Below are 14,947 nucleotides of genomic sequence, written 5' to 3' on the forward strand. Positions count from 1 at the left end.
AATAAATGCTTCTTATAAATTGAATTTTCTATCTGGATGAAGTATCCTAAACCATTCAAGTTAATTCAACATTATGGAGCAATCACCAATAACTTAATCTTATGGATTAAGATTATCAGCTTAATAACTGATCAATTTTTGGTAATATACTTAGCCTATTTCACATTCTTTAGCTTAGCTCCTTAATTTTTTATTCACATAAAATATACACATTTTAAAGAATAGTCACACAGTGAGTGTTCATGTAATTACCAGCCAGGTCAAGATATTATGTCTGCACCCTGGAAGCATGCCTCTCCCTGATGACATCCTTCACATTTTTCCAAACCACTATCCTTATTTTAGGGATAACCATTCCCTTAATTTTTAACTACTTATGACTGAATGCCTATAGTTTAGTTTTACACTACATTTTTTGACTTGCTTCTTTCATTTGATGTTTTTGAGTTGTCTGTGCTTCTATAATTCACTCTCACTGCTGTATAGTGGTACATTTAAGACTCTTATTAGTATTAGCATTAAGTCTAAAGATCATTTAAGGAGAATTATCCTTATAATATTGAATCTTCAAATCCATGAACATGGATAGTTATCCATTTATTTATAAAAATTGTCAACAGTTTTGATCATTTTCTCTAAAAAGTTCCCTCACATCTTTGTTGGAGTTACATTCCTTGGTATTTCCTAGTTTTTGATGCTTTTATCTTTTTCCCCCATAGATACTCTGTACTTTTTTTTAAAATTTAATTTTCTGTTGATTACACAGATGCAACTGACTTTGCATACAATAGTCCCCCTTTATCTGCTGTTCCACCTTTTGTGGTTTCAGTTACCTGCAGTTAACCATGGTCTGAAAACATTCAACAGAAAATTCTAGAAATAAACCAATTCATAAGATTTAAATTATATGACATTCTGAGTAGCAAGGTAAAAATCTCACACCATCAGACCCATGACATAAATCATCCCTTTGTCCAAAGTATCTACACTTTCTGCATTAATCATTAACAGGGTATCATATGGTCCTGATATTTAACCAGCATAGCTTCATGATCTAGATTACTGAAAGCAGATGATCCTCCTCCTCCTGATGTATGGTCAGACTATCAATAATAGCTTAATGCTATGTCACAATGCCTAAGTCATTCACCTCATTTCATCTCATCACATAGGCATTTTATCATCTTACATCATAAGGGTAAGTGAAGTACAATAAGATACTTTGAGATACCACATTCACATAATTTTTATTACAGTATTTTGTTATAATTGTTCCATTTTATTATTCTTATTCTTATTGTGCCTAACTTACAAATTAAACTTTATCATGGGTATGTATGTATGTATAAAAAACACAGTATGCATAGGATTCAGTAATATCTGTGGTTTTAGGCCTCCATAGGGGTTGTTGGCATTCTCTGTGAAGAGGGGGTGGTTACTCTATACACATTTTTTAGATTTATCAGCTCTACTACTTTTTATCTCAATTGCTTATCTGTATATTATTTTGTGTACTCTAGGTACATAAGTTCCTAACCTGTGAAAAATGACATTTGTGTTTTGTCCTCTATCACCCACCTACCCATCCATTTTTTTTTTTTTCACCTTACTACTCTGCCCAGGACTTCCAATATGTTTGTATACATAAGTGGGCAAATGGATGGACACTATTAACTCTATCTCAGAAGGAACATTCCAGTGTTTCATTATTAAATATAAAACCTGGTATAGGTTTTATATACTATCCTTGATAAAGTTCCTTTCTTTCAAACTTTTATTTTAGGCCCAGGGATACGTGTGCAGGTTACATAGGTAAACTACGTGTCTAGGGAGTTTGGTATACTGATTATTTTGTCACCCAGGTAATAAGGATAGTTTCCAATGGATACGTTTTTTTTTTTTTAATCCTCTCCCTTTTCTCAGTCTCCACCCTTAAATAATCCCCAGTGTATGTTGTTCTTTGTGTCCATGTGTTCTATCACTTAGCTCCCACTAACAAGTGAGAACGTGCAGTATGTGGTTTTCTTTTCCCGAATTAGTTTGTGTAGGATAATGGCCTCCAGCTCCTTCCATGTTGCTACAAAAGACATGATTTCATTTGTTTTTATGGCTGCATAGTATTCCATGGTGTATATATACCACGTTTTCTTTATCCAGTATACTGTTGATGAGCATTTAGGTTGATTCCATGTCTTTGGTATTGTGAATTGTGCTGTGATGAATGTATGAGTACATGTGTTTTTACTGTGGAATGATTGATAGTCCCTTGAATACATACTGAATAATGGGATTGCTGAGTCAAGTAGTAATTCTGTTTTAAGTTCTTTGAGGAATTGCCACACTGCTTTCTACAATGGCTAACTCATTTACATTCCCACCAGCAGTGTATAAGCACTCCCTTTTCTCTGCAACCTTACCAGTAACTGTTATTTTTTGACTTTTTAATGATAGCCATTCTGATGCCTGTGAGATGGTATCTCCCTGTGGTTTTGATTTGTGTTTCTCTAACATTTAGTGATGCTGAGCATTTTTTTCACATGCTTGCTGGATACGTTTGTCTTCTTTTGAGAAGTGTCTGTTCATATCCCTTGCCCACTTTTTAATGGGGTTGTTTTCTACTTGTAAATTTCTTTAAGTTCCTTATAGATGCTGGATATTGGACCTTTGTTGGATGTATAGTTATATTTTCTCCCATTCTGTAGGCTGTCTGATTATTCTGTTTAGTCTCTGTTGCTGTACAAAAGCTCTGTAGTTTAATTAGGTCCCGTTTGTCAATTTTTGTTTTTGTTGCAATTACTTTTGGCATCTTTGTCATAATCTTTCCCAGGTTTTATGTCCAGAACAGCATTTTGTAGGTTATCTTCCAATGTTCTTATAGTTTTACATTTTAAGTTTTTAAATTGATGTTGAATTGATTTTTGTGTATGTTGTAAGAAAGAGGTCCAGTTTCAATCTTCTGCATATGGCTAGTTATCTCAGCATCATTTATTGAAGAGCGAGCCCTGTCCACATTGCTTTTGTCAACTTTGTTGAAAATCAGATGGTTATAGAACTTATTTCTGGGTTCTCTATTCTGTCCCATTGGTATATGTGTCTGTTTTGGTAGCAGTACCATGATGTTTTGTTTACTGTAGCCTTGCAGTATCATTTGAAGTTGAGGAATGTGGGAAGCCTCCATTTTTGTCATTTTTGCTTAGGATTGCCTTGGTGATTTGGGCTTTTTCTGGTTCCACATGAATTTTAAAATAGTTTTTCTTAATTCTGTGAAGAATGTAGTTGGTAGTTTGACGGAAATAGTACTGGATCTGTAAATTGCTTTGACAGTATGGCCATTTCAACAATATTTATTCTTCCTGTCCATGAGCATTAAATGTTTTCCATTTGTTTGCGTTATCTCTGATTTGAACAGTGTTTTGCAATTTTTGTTGCAGAGATTTTCCACCCCCACCTCCGATTAGCTGTATTCCTAGGTATTTTATTCTTTTTGTGGCAATTGTGGATAGGATTGTGTTCTTGATTTGCCTCTCAGCTTGAATGTTGCTGATGTATAGGAATGCTACTGATTTTTGTATATTTATTTTGTATCCTGAAACTTTGCTGAAGTTGTTCATCAGATCTAGGAGCTTTCTGCAGAGATTATGGGGTTTTCTAGATATAGAATCGTATCACCTGCAAACAGAGATAGCTGGACTGTTCCTATTTAACTCGTTTTATTTCTCATGCCTGACTGCTCTGGCCAGGACTTCTTGAAGTCATTTTTATGCTTAGCTAACTCTTGACACAAATCCATGCAGAATTTTACCAAATGCATTCTATATATCTGTGCAGATATGACTAATCTGCATATGTGGTAGAAAAAAATTCATGAATTGTATAGTGTCAAATCAATCTTATATTCTTTGGAAGGTCCTAAATTGGTTTCGATATATTATTCTTTTCATAATCTGAAGGATTTGCTTTATATATCTCTGTGTATATATAGTTAATTCTGGCTAATTGTTATCATTTGGTTCTATAAAGTGACCATGAATGTTGAATTAATGAATGCTGAACAATGGCTCTCATGGAAACTACAGGGTTAGGTCTCTGGTCACAACATTTTCATCAACACATACTTTGAATTTATGTGTTTCTGTTTAAAAGCACTATATTTAATACATATTGTTGGTGCACTAACATTGAACTCATGGACAACAGCACTATAACTCATGCCTGAAGGAAGCTTACATAACACATGTATTTTCTTTGTAAGGCACAACACAGCATTCTTGTGTTTAGGAACACTAGACTTTAACACCATATGTGGGAGTATTATTTTAAAAGCAAAGTCATCAACAAAAAGCACAAACAAAAAATTTAACACCAAATAGGCTGTGAAAAGAGTATTGTGTGGGAGAGTGGAAACAAGATGGCATAGCTCACCTTGTTAGATGTCAGCTGGGAAGTCTGTGTGTAGAGTGACTCAATTTTTTTGCCCCAAGTATTGATTGTAGGGTTAAACTAAGTTAGGTGAATTTACAGACAAGAAATTTACAAATGAGAATTGACTGTGTGTATGGATTTTACATCTATGTTGATAAGTGGGCAAGTTTGCTAATCATGTTGTTCAAATATTTGACGGTCTTACTTTTTAAATGTTTCCTCAATCTTCTACCACTAAGAAAAAAACAAAGAAGAATCTTTGTAAATTGATTTGAAGAGATTTTGTTATTGTCATACATATGTTTATTTTTGCAGGAAGGATAAACCAGAAATGAATAAATCCTCAGAAGATTTGGAACAAGGTGGATGCTTTAAGTATGATATGGTATGTCTGAGTATACCTTTCATTGTAGTTTTGACTTCAGAAAGTTGTTAAACTAATCTAGTTAAATGTCAAATAACACAGGAGAAAAACCAACAATTCAATAACATTTCAATATAGTATAGTATTCCGACTACAATAATCTTGATGGGTAATATTCTAAGGACAAAAAAAAAAAAACTGCAAAAATATCCTAAATTTTTAAGAGCTGAGCAAATGGCAAATAAATTAAAGTTGCTGGGAGATACAAATTCAGAATGAGGCAATGGAGGGAAAAAACCCCTGCAGTGATGAATTAGAACTAGAGGTTTCATAAGAAAGGATGTCAAAGCCGTGACACCACAGTAACAAAGAGCATATCTAATATTCAGAATCCCATTCTCCCACTAAAATTATGCCAAGGTTGAAGCAGAGAAAGCATATGGTAAGCCTGGATGAGCTTACTGTACAAGAAAGTAAAGAACTGCTTAAACACTAATGACATGTGGGAAGGTAAAAGAAACTACTTTAAAGGCACTTCCATTGGCCTAATTTGGGAGGATTTCACTATCATAAGAATGAATGTTAACACAATGATTGAGTCCACAGGTACTTAAAGAAAAAAAATAAGAGGGGGAGAAGGGAAAGCTTGTTTTTACACAAGAATCCCAACCAATATATTTAAGCAAGATAAAAATTAATCACCATTTTGCAACCACTATAATAAACATAACTTGATTTAGTCAAGACCATTAATGGATGGTAAAGCCACTAGTTATCCTGACATATAGTTATCATACTATTACAAAAACAAAGCTATGATATAGTAACAAGTGTTTCTTTAGTAACATTAAATAAGGATTCAGCAATCTATCTAATGATTACCACAATTTCAAAGTAGTGATGAGAATAAATATTCTGACATATATGGTAACTACAATATGATACAAACATCTATAATTTTTCTGAGTAACAAAGGCACAGATAGCAGTTTTGCTGCCTACATTCATTAAAGAAGGAATTGCTAAATTTTAATTAGAAGTGGGTGAAACAAACTAGAAAACCTAGAAGAGACAGATAAATATCTGGACACATATCCCCTCCCAAGGCTGAATCAGGAAGAAATTGATTCCCAATGAGCTCTACAACTGAATCAGTAATAAGTAGCCTACCAACCAAAAAATACCCAGGACCAGATAGATTCACAGAATTCTACAAAGAGCTGGTACCATTCCTACTGAAACTGTTCCAAAAAACTGAGGAGGAGTGACTCCTCTTCAACTCATTCTATGAAGCCAGCATCATCCTGATACCAAACAAACAAAAAAAAGAAGTATCCTTGATGAACACTGATGCAAAAATCCTCAATAAAATACCTGCAAATTGAATCCAGCAGCACACAGAAAAGCTCTTCCACCACAGTCAAGTAAGCTTTATCCCCAGGAAGCCAGAATGGTTCAATATATGCACATCAAGAAATGTGATTCATCACATAAAGTAAAGACAAAAACCACATGATCATCTCAACAGATGCAGAAAAGGCTTCTGCTGAAGTCTAATCTTCATGTTAGAAACTCTCAATAAACTGGGCATTAAAGAAATATACCTCAAAATAACAAGTCATCTATGACATACCTACAGCTAGCATCATACTGAATAGGCAAAGGCTGGAACATTCCCCTTGAAAACCAGCACACAACAAGGATATCCTCTCACCACTCCTATTCAACATAGGACTGTCTGTATGTTGAATCAGACAAGATAAAGAAATAAAGGACATCCAAATATAATAGAGAGGAAACAGAAACCATCCCTGTTTGCCAATGACATGATCCTGTATCCAGAAAACATCACGGTTTTGGCCCAAAAGCACCTTCCACTGATAAAACAACTTCAGCAAAGTTTCAGGATACAAAAATCAATGTACAAGAATCACTAGTATTTCTATATGCCAGGAATGCAATCCCATTCACAATTGGCAGAAAAAGAATAAAATACCTAGGATTACAGCTAACCAGGAAGGTATTACAAAACACTGCTCAAAGAAATCAGAGATGACACAAACAAATGGAAAAACATTCTATGCTTATGGATAGAAAGAATCAATATTGGGGGTCAAAGTGGCTCCCGCCGGAGGTCGTGGTGCTTGTGAAGGCCAGGTCATGAGTTCAAGGCTAACCTGAGCAACCTCATAAAGCTCAAACTGATTGGCAAAAAAAAAAAAAAGAAAGAATCAATATTTTTGAAATGGTCATATTGCCCAAAGCAATTTACAGAGTCAATACTAGTGCTATCAAACTACCAATGACAGTCTTCACAGCACTAAAAAAAATTATTTTAAAATTCATATGGAAACAGAAAAGAGCCCAAATTGCCAAAACAATCCTAAGCAAAAAGAACAAAGCTGGAGTCATCACATTATTCAAGTTCAAATGATATTACAAGGCTCCTACAGTAAACAAAGCAGCATGGTACTGGTAGACAGACACATTGACCAATGGGAGACTAGAGACCCCAGAATAAGGCCACACAGCTATGACCATCTGATCTTTGACAAACTTGACAAAAACAAGCAATGGGGAAAGAACATTCAGTAAATGGTGCTGGGATCAGCAGCTAGCCCTATGCAGAAGATTGAAACTAGACCCCTTCTTTACACTATATACAAAAATCAACTAAAGATGGACTGAAGACTTAAATGTGTAACCCAAAACTATAAAAACTTTGGAAGATGACCTGGGCAACACCTTTCTGGACATAGAAATGAGAAAAGATTTCATGATGAAGATGCTAAAAGCAATTGCAACAAAAGCAAAATTTGACAGATGGATCTAATTTAAACTTAAAAGCTTCTGCATAGCAAAAGAAACTACCAACAGACTGAAAAACAAGCTGGCTCACTTACTTTGGGAGGTTGAGGCAGGCGGATCACAAGGTCAGGAGATCAAGACCATCCTGGCTAACATGGTGAAGCCCCATCTCTACTAAAAATACAAAAACTTAGCCGATCATGGTGGTACATGCCTGTAGTCCCAGCTACTTGGTAGGCTGAAGAGGGGAGAACTGCTTGGACCCGGGAGGCAGAGGTTGCAGTGAGCCAAGATTGTGCCACTGCACTCCAGCCTGGGCAACAGAGTGAGACTTGTTCTTTTTTTTTTACTTTTCTTCCCCTAAGACAAAGCTATAGAATGGAAAAAATATTTACAAACTAGGCATTGACAAAGGTCCAATATCCAGCATCTGTAAGGAACCTAAACTAATTTTCATGAAAAAATAACCCCATTATAAAAAGTATGTGAAGGACATGAACACACTTCTCAACAGAATACACACACATAGCCAACAAGCATATTAAAAAAAGTTCGATATCACTGATCATTAGAGAAATGCAAATGAAAACCACAATGAGATACCATCTCATACCAGTCAGAATGGGTATTATTAAAGTGAATAAATACGGCCAGCCATGGTGGCTTACACCTATAATCTCAGTGCTTTGGGAGGCTGAGGCAGGTGGATCATCTGAGGTTAGGAGTTCAAGACTGGCCTGACCAACATGGTGAAAGCCAGTCTCTACTAAAAACACAAACAATTATCTGGGTGTGGTGGCGGGTGCCTGTAATTCTAACTACTCGGGAGGCAGAGGTTTCAGTGAGCCAAGATTGCATCATTGCACTCCAGCTTGGGTGACAGAGTGAGACTCCGTCCCCCCAACCCCCCAAAAAGAAAAAAAGTCAATAACAGATGCTGGTGAGGTTGTGGAGAAAAGAAAATGCTTATACCCTGTTGGTGGGAGTGTAAATTAGTTCAACCATTGGAGAAACATTGTGGTGATTCCTCAAAGAGCTAAAAGCATCAGTCAAATACCATTTGACCTGGCAATCCCATTACTCGCTGTATACTTAAAGGAATACAAATCATTTTACCATAAACACACATGCACGTGTGTGTTCACTGCAGCATTATTGACAGTAGCAAAGAATTGGAATAAATCTAAATGTCCATCAATGGTAGACTGGATAAAGAAAATGGAATAGTACGTAGCCATAATAAAGAACAATATAATGTCCTTTACAGGAACATGGATGAAGCTGGAGGCCATCATACTTAGCAAACTACTGCAGGAATAGAAAACCAAATACTGCATGTTTTCACTTGTGAGGAGAACACATGGACATAAAGAGGGAAACAACAGATACCGGGGCCTACTTGAGGGCAGAAGTCAGGAGGAAGGAAAAGATCAGAAAAAAATAACTATTGGGTATTAGGTTTAGTACCTGGGTGACAAAATAATAGGTACACTTTTTTTTGCAAGAGAGAAACAATTCTTTTACATTAATGCTATGTATAGCTATCCTGGTTTCTCTTAGATTTATCCTTAGTAAGTTCTTACAGGATTTGTCATCATAGTTAGCAAATTAATGCAGAAACAGAAAACCAAATACTGCATGTTCTCACTTATAAGTGATGAGAACACATGGATATAAAGAGGGAAACAAACACTAAGGCCTACTTGAGGGTAAAGGTTGGAAGGAGGGAGATCAGAAAAAGTATTAGTATTGGGTATCAGGCTTAGTACCTGAGTGGCAAAATCATCTGTGACATGAATTTACCTATGTAACAAACCTGCACATGTACTCCTGAGCCTAAAATGTAAGTTAAAAAAAAGTAAGTGAAAAAGATTTTTTTTCTTGTTGTTCATAGACCCCATAAAGGGATAAGTGTCAAATGAAGTAAACCTGGACAGGTTCATTTCACACAGTAAAAGCTGTCAAATGAAAATGATTTTGAAAGAATGGAACAACTTTCTAGGGAACCTACAGTGATTATGAGCTATAACTGTGGACCACTTCTAACAAGTATACCAGCATTTTTACTGGTTTTGTTTATATTAATCTCACTTCTGGTTCCATATTCATACATTTAGTTTTCCTCATTTAAAAAATTGTTTTTATAAGCCACTTATATCCTTTTTTGGAATATGAGCATTCTAGAAATTTTCTGCAAATTAGTTAACACCTAATGCAAATATAAATAAAATTCCTGAATTACTCATTTTTCCCATTTTAATTACTGCTTATAAAATAAGTCATTCTTTTAAGAACGACTTTCATTTCAAGATAATTTTTATGTATAAAACAACATTGATAAAGACTAACTTCTGGCACTAATTCTTTAAATTTATATTGTGAGAATTTGCCTAAATTCTCACAATATAAATTTACTTCGGGGAAAAATCTTATTTAAAAGTTAAACGGTCAAGTTGGTAGTTAGATATCTGAATTTCGAAAAAACTGCCTTAGCAAATTAAGAATAAATCATTTAACAACAGACATACTACAACAAGTTCTTTATTTTTCTTGATAATCCTAATTGAACTATTCTTTCTTACTGAAATTAAAAGACCTGGAAATTCCTTTATTTTGTTATTCAAACAGTTTTTCAGATTACCTTTTATTCACAGAGTACTACCCACCAAAAACAAACAAGATAAACCTGTTTCAGATCATAATTTCTAATTTTTGATGCTGAAAATACTACAAGGACTGTCAACCTAGAAGCCCAAGTTCTAAAAACAGAAATATGAGGATAGGCCAGGTGTTGTGGCTCATGCCTGTAATCCCAGTGCTTTTGGGAGGCTAGGGCAGGAGGACTGCTTGAGGCCAGACGTTCAAGACCAGCCCAGAATACATAGTGAGTCACTGTCTCTTAAAAAAAAAAAAAAATTAGCCAGGCATGGTAGTGCATGCCTGTAGTCCCAGCTACTCAAGAGGCTGAGGTGGGAGGATCACTTGAGGTCAGGAATTGGAGGCTGTAGTGAGCTATGACCATGCCACTGCACTCCAGTTTGGGCAACAGAATGAGACCCTGTCTCTTCAAAAAATTTTCTTCTGGAAGATAATAAAAAATAGAAGTTTATATTAGGTAGCTATAGTTATAAATATATAGCTATTAAAACGTTAATCTTAGTTTAGAAATAATTTTTATTTGAAATTTACTGAAAAAGTATTACAAACCTATAAAAAGTCAAGTACTATTTTTTGCATTTTTTTTTTAAATTGTACTTTAGGTTCTGAGGTACATGTACAGATCATGCAGGGTTGTTGCATAGGTACTTAACATGGCAAGGTGGTTGCTACCTCCATTCCCTGTCACCTATATCTGGCATTTCTCCCCATGTTAACCCTCCCCAACATCCCTACCCCTTACTGTCATTTCATAGCAACCACCAACAGACCCCAGTGTGTGATGCTCCCCTCCCTGTGTCCCTGTGTCCATGTGTTCTCACACAAAAATTTTTTCCCATTGTTCAACACCTACCTATGAGTGAGAACATGCGGTGTCTGATTTTCTGTTCTTGTGTCACTTTGATAAGAATGGTTTCCAGATTCATCCATGTCCCTACAAAGGACATGAACCCATCGTTTTTCATGGCTGCATTGTATTCCATGCTGTGTATGTGCCACATTTTCCTTGTGCAGTCTATCATCAATGGGCATTTGGGTTGATTCCAGGTCTTTGCTATTGTAAACAGTGCTGCAATGAATATACAAGTGCATATGTCTTTATAATAGGACGATTTATAATCCTTTGGGTACATACCCAGTAATGGGATTGCTGGGTCAAACAGAAGTTCTATTTCTAGATCCTTGAGGAATCACCACACCGTGTTCCACAATGGTTGAACTAGTTTACACACCCACCAACAGTTTAAAAGTGTTCCTATGTCTTCACATACTTTCCAGCATCTGTTGTCTCCAGATTTTTTGATGATCGCCATTCTAACTGGAGATGGTATCTCAATGTGGTTTTGATTTGCATTTCTCTAATGAACAGTGATGATGAACATTTTTTTCATATGTTTGTTGGTCTCATATATGTCTTCTTTTGAAAAGTGTCTGTTCATATCATTTACCTACTTTTGAATAGGTTTGTTTTTTTCTTGTAAATGTGTCTTAGTTCTTTGTAGATTCTGGATATTAGCCCTTTGTCAGATGGGTGGACTGTAAAAATTTTTTCCCATTCTGTTGGTTGCTGGTTCACTCTAATGATTGCTTTTTTTTTGCTGTACAGAAGCTCTGGAGTTTAATTAGATCCCATTTTTCTATTTTGGCTTTTGTTGCCAATGCTTTCAGTGTTTTAGTCATGAAGTCCTTGCCTATGCCTATGTCCTGAATAGTTCTGCCTACGTGTTCTTCTGGGGTTTTTATGGTGTTAGGTCTTATATTTAAGTCTTTAATCCATCCGGAGTTAATTTTAGTGTAAGGTATCAGGAAGGGGTTCTGTTTCTGCTTTCTGAACATGGCTAGCCAGTTATCCCAACACCATTTAATAAACAGGGAATCCTTTCTCCATTGCTTGTTTTTGTCAGGTTTGTAAAAGATCAGATGGTTGTAGATGTGTGGTGCTGCCTCCAAGGTCTCTATTCTGTTCCATTGGTCTATATCTCTGTTTTGGTACTCTATGCACATAAACCAGTAAACCTGGAAGAAATGGACAAATTTCAGGACACTTGCACCCTCCCAAGACTAAACCAGGAAGAAATTGAAACCCTGAATAGACCAATAACAAGGGCTGAAGTTGAGGTAGCAATTAACAGCCTACCAACCAAAAAAAGTCCAGGACCAGATGGGTTCACAACCAAATTCTACCAGATGTACAAAGTGGAGCTGGTACCACTCCTGAAACTATTCCAAACAACATAAAAAAGAGGGAACCCTTCCCAAATCATTTTATGAGACCAAAATGATCCTGATACCAAAACCCATCAGAGACTCAAAAAAAAAAGAAAACTTCAGGCCAATGTCCAGGATGAACATAGATGTAAAATCTTCAATAAAATACTGGCAAACCAAATGCAACAGCACATCAAAAAGCTTATCCATCATGATCAAGTAGGCTTCATTCTGGTGATGCAAGGCTGGTTCAACATACGCAAGTCTATAAATGTAATCCACCACATAAACAGAACCAAAGACAAAAACCACATGATTATCTCAATAGATGCAGAGAAAGCCTTTGACAAAATTCAACAGCCCTTTATGCTAAAAACTCTCAAGTCTCTTCAGTATCATTAAAAAATAGTTTTACATGTATACATACCTATATGACAAACTACTGAACGTGTTATCCTGTTTTAGAATTGAGATATAAAGTTGAGTAAAGAGTCCAGATACTCAATAAACGAATCCAGTGAAGAAGACACACACGTAAACAGTGCAAGGTTTGCATTAAGTAGAGGAGTACAGACAATGTTACGGGAGAACACTCATGGAAGGGAAGAGAAACTTGGAGCTCTGAAGCCTGCAGAATAAGCAAGCTTTTCCCAGGACCAAATGAAGAGAGGATGGTAGAGAGTAAAGGAGAGGATTGTTGAGGTGGGTGACTTATCATTCCAGTCAGAAAGCACAGTTAACTGAAAAGGTGTATGTTCCTAAGTAGGTATGGACTTTCCATAGACTCTGAAACTCATTATAAAAGTGTATTTTGAAATGTCCAGTCACTGATTTCACTATATTGTATTTCTTTAAAAATTCTCCTGTGCCACTTTTTCCCTAATCTTAACACTCCTTTAAAACTCATTTTGATTTTAAACATAATTTAAAAAAGAAAGTATCTTAAATGGTTCTTTCATTGGTTTCTGCAAGATTATTAAATCCAATTCCACTACCACAAATAAACACACATATGTATATGGCAGTATTCTTCAAACCAACTTATGCTTTAATATAAAGAATTCACAATGTAATTTTTCTCCACAGAAATAGAAAAGAGTTTGGTACATAAAAAAAAAAAATCTGGAGACAAATAATCAACAGAGCTCTATCTATACCCATACTTTACTAGTATGTAACCTTAGAAATTTTACTTATCCTCTTTAGGTCTCAGTTTCTTCATCCATGAAACGAGAGGCTAGAAGTAGATAACCTCCAAAGATCATTCTAACTATACAATTTTAGAGGATGCTTTAAGGTTTTCTAGGTATAAGATATCATCAGCGAACTGAGAAAATCTGACATCGTTTCCAATTTGGATGCCCTTTATTTGTTTCTGCTGCCTGATTGTTCTGGCTAGCACTTCCAGTATTATGTCGAATAAAAGTGGTAAAAGTGGGCATTCTTGTTCCAGTTCTTAGAGGGCATGTCTTCAACTTTTCCCCATTTAGAATGATATTGGCAGCGGGTTTCTTATAGATGGCTTTTATTATTTTTCTGTTCCTGCAATGCCTAGTTTAAGGGTTTTTGTCATGAAAGAATGCTGGATTTTATAAAATGCTTTCTCTGTGGCTATTGAAGTAATCATGGTTTTTAGTTCTTTTCATATGGTGAATGCCATTTTATTGATTGCCTATGTTAAACCATCTTTGCATGCCTGGAATGAAACTCACTTGCTTGTAGTGTATTACATTTTTGATCTGTTTTTGGATTTGGTCTGCATCTGTGTTCACCATGGCTACTGGCCTGTAGACTTTCTTTGTGTCCTTGCTGGGACTACAGGCGCACACCACCACACCCACCCAGCTAATTTTTGTATTTTTAGAAGAGATAGGCTTCACCATATTGGCCAGGATGGTCTCAATCTCCTGACCACATGGCCCGCTCACCTTGGCCTCCCAAAGTGCTGGGATTACAGGAGTGAGCCACCGTGCCTGGCCTCCCATGACGTACATATACATATACATATACATATACATATACATATACATATACATATACATATACATATACATATACAGGCTACTTGGGAGGTTCAGGGGAGGACTGCATAAGCCCAGGAGTTCACTATGATGAGCTATGACTGCACCATTTCACTCCAGCTTGGGCAACGGAGTGAGACCCTGTCCCTTGAAACAAAACAAAACGCCCAAAAAACTCAGGATATTCTCCAGAAATAATTACCCTCTAACATTTTATATTAGATTATTCAACTATATACTGAGTGTTTATATGCCAGGGGTTCCATAAGTCTCAACAATACAGTGATAAAGAAGACAAAGCTATTATCCTTAAATGTACGTAGCAAAAACATAATTTAGGTAATTGCTATATAAATAAAATGCTTTATGAATTATTTTTACATGCTTTTCTATATAGAGCTGAACTGAGAAGAATGGGAACTATATACAATACAATAAATGTATAACACTATATGAGGCCTGTAATT

The 14,947-nt window shown here is 35.9% G+C and overlaps 1 protein-coding gene across 4 annotated transcripts in view; it reads right to left on the reverse strand.

The window, feature by feature from the left end:
• SAMTOR (S-adenosylmethionine sensor upstream of mTORC1) overlaps positions 1-14,947 on the reverse strand; it is a 100,578-nt gene that overhangs the window by 14,593 nt on the left and 71,038 nt on the right. For 2 of the 4 annotated variants that reach the window (XM_054237450.2, XM_054237451.2), the window contains exon 4: positions 11,105-11,320. The exons of the other annotated variants lie outside the window; for them this stretch is intronic. In XM_054237450.2, coding sequence (XP_054093425.1) covers positions 11,105-11,320 — 216 coding nt within the window. The remainder of the gene's footprint in view (positions 1-11,104; positions 11,321-14,947) is intronic. 4 annotated transcript variants of the gene reach the window in all.

This window comes from Callithrix jacchus, chromosome 11 (genome assembly GCF_049354715.1).
Source record: "Callithrix jacchus isolate 240 chromosome 11, calJac240_pri, whole genome shotgun sequence".
Lineage (NCBI taxonomy): Eukaryota > Metazoa > Chordata > Mammalia > Primates > Cebidae > Callithrix > Callithrix jacchus.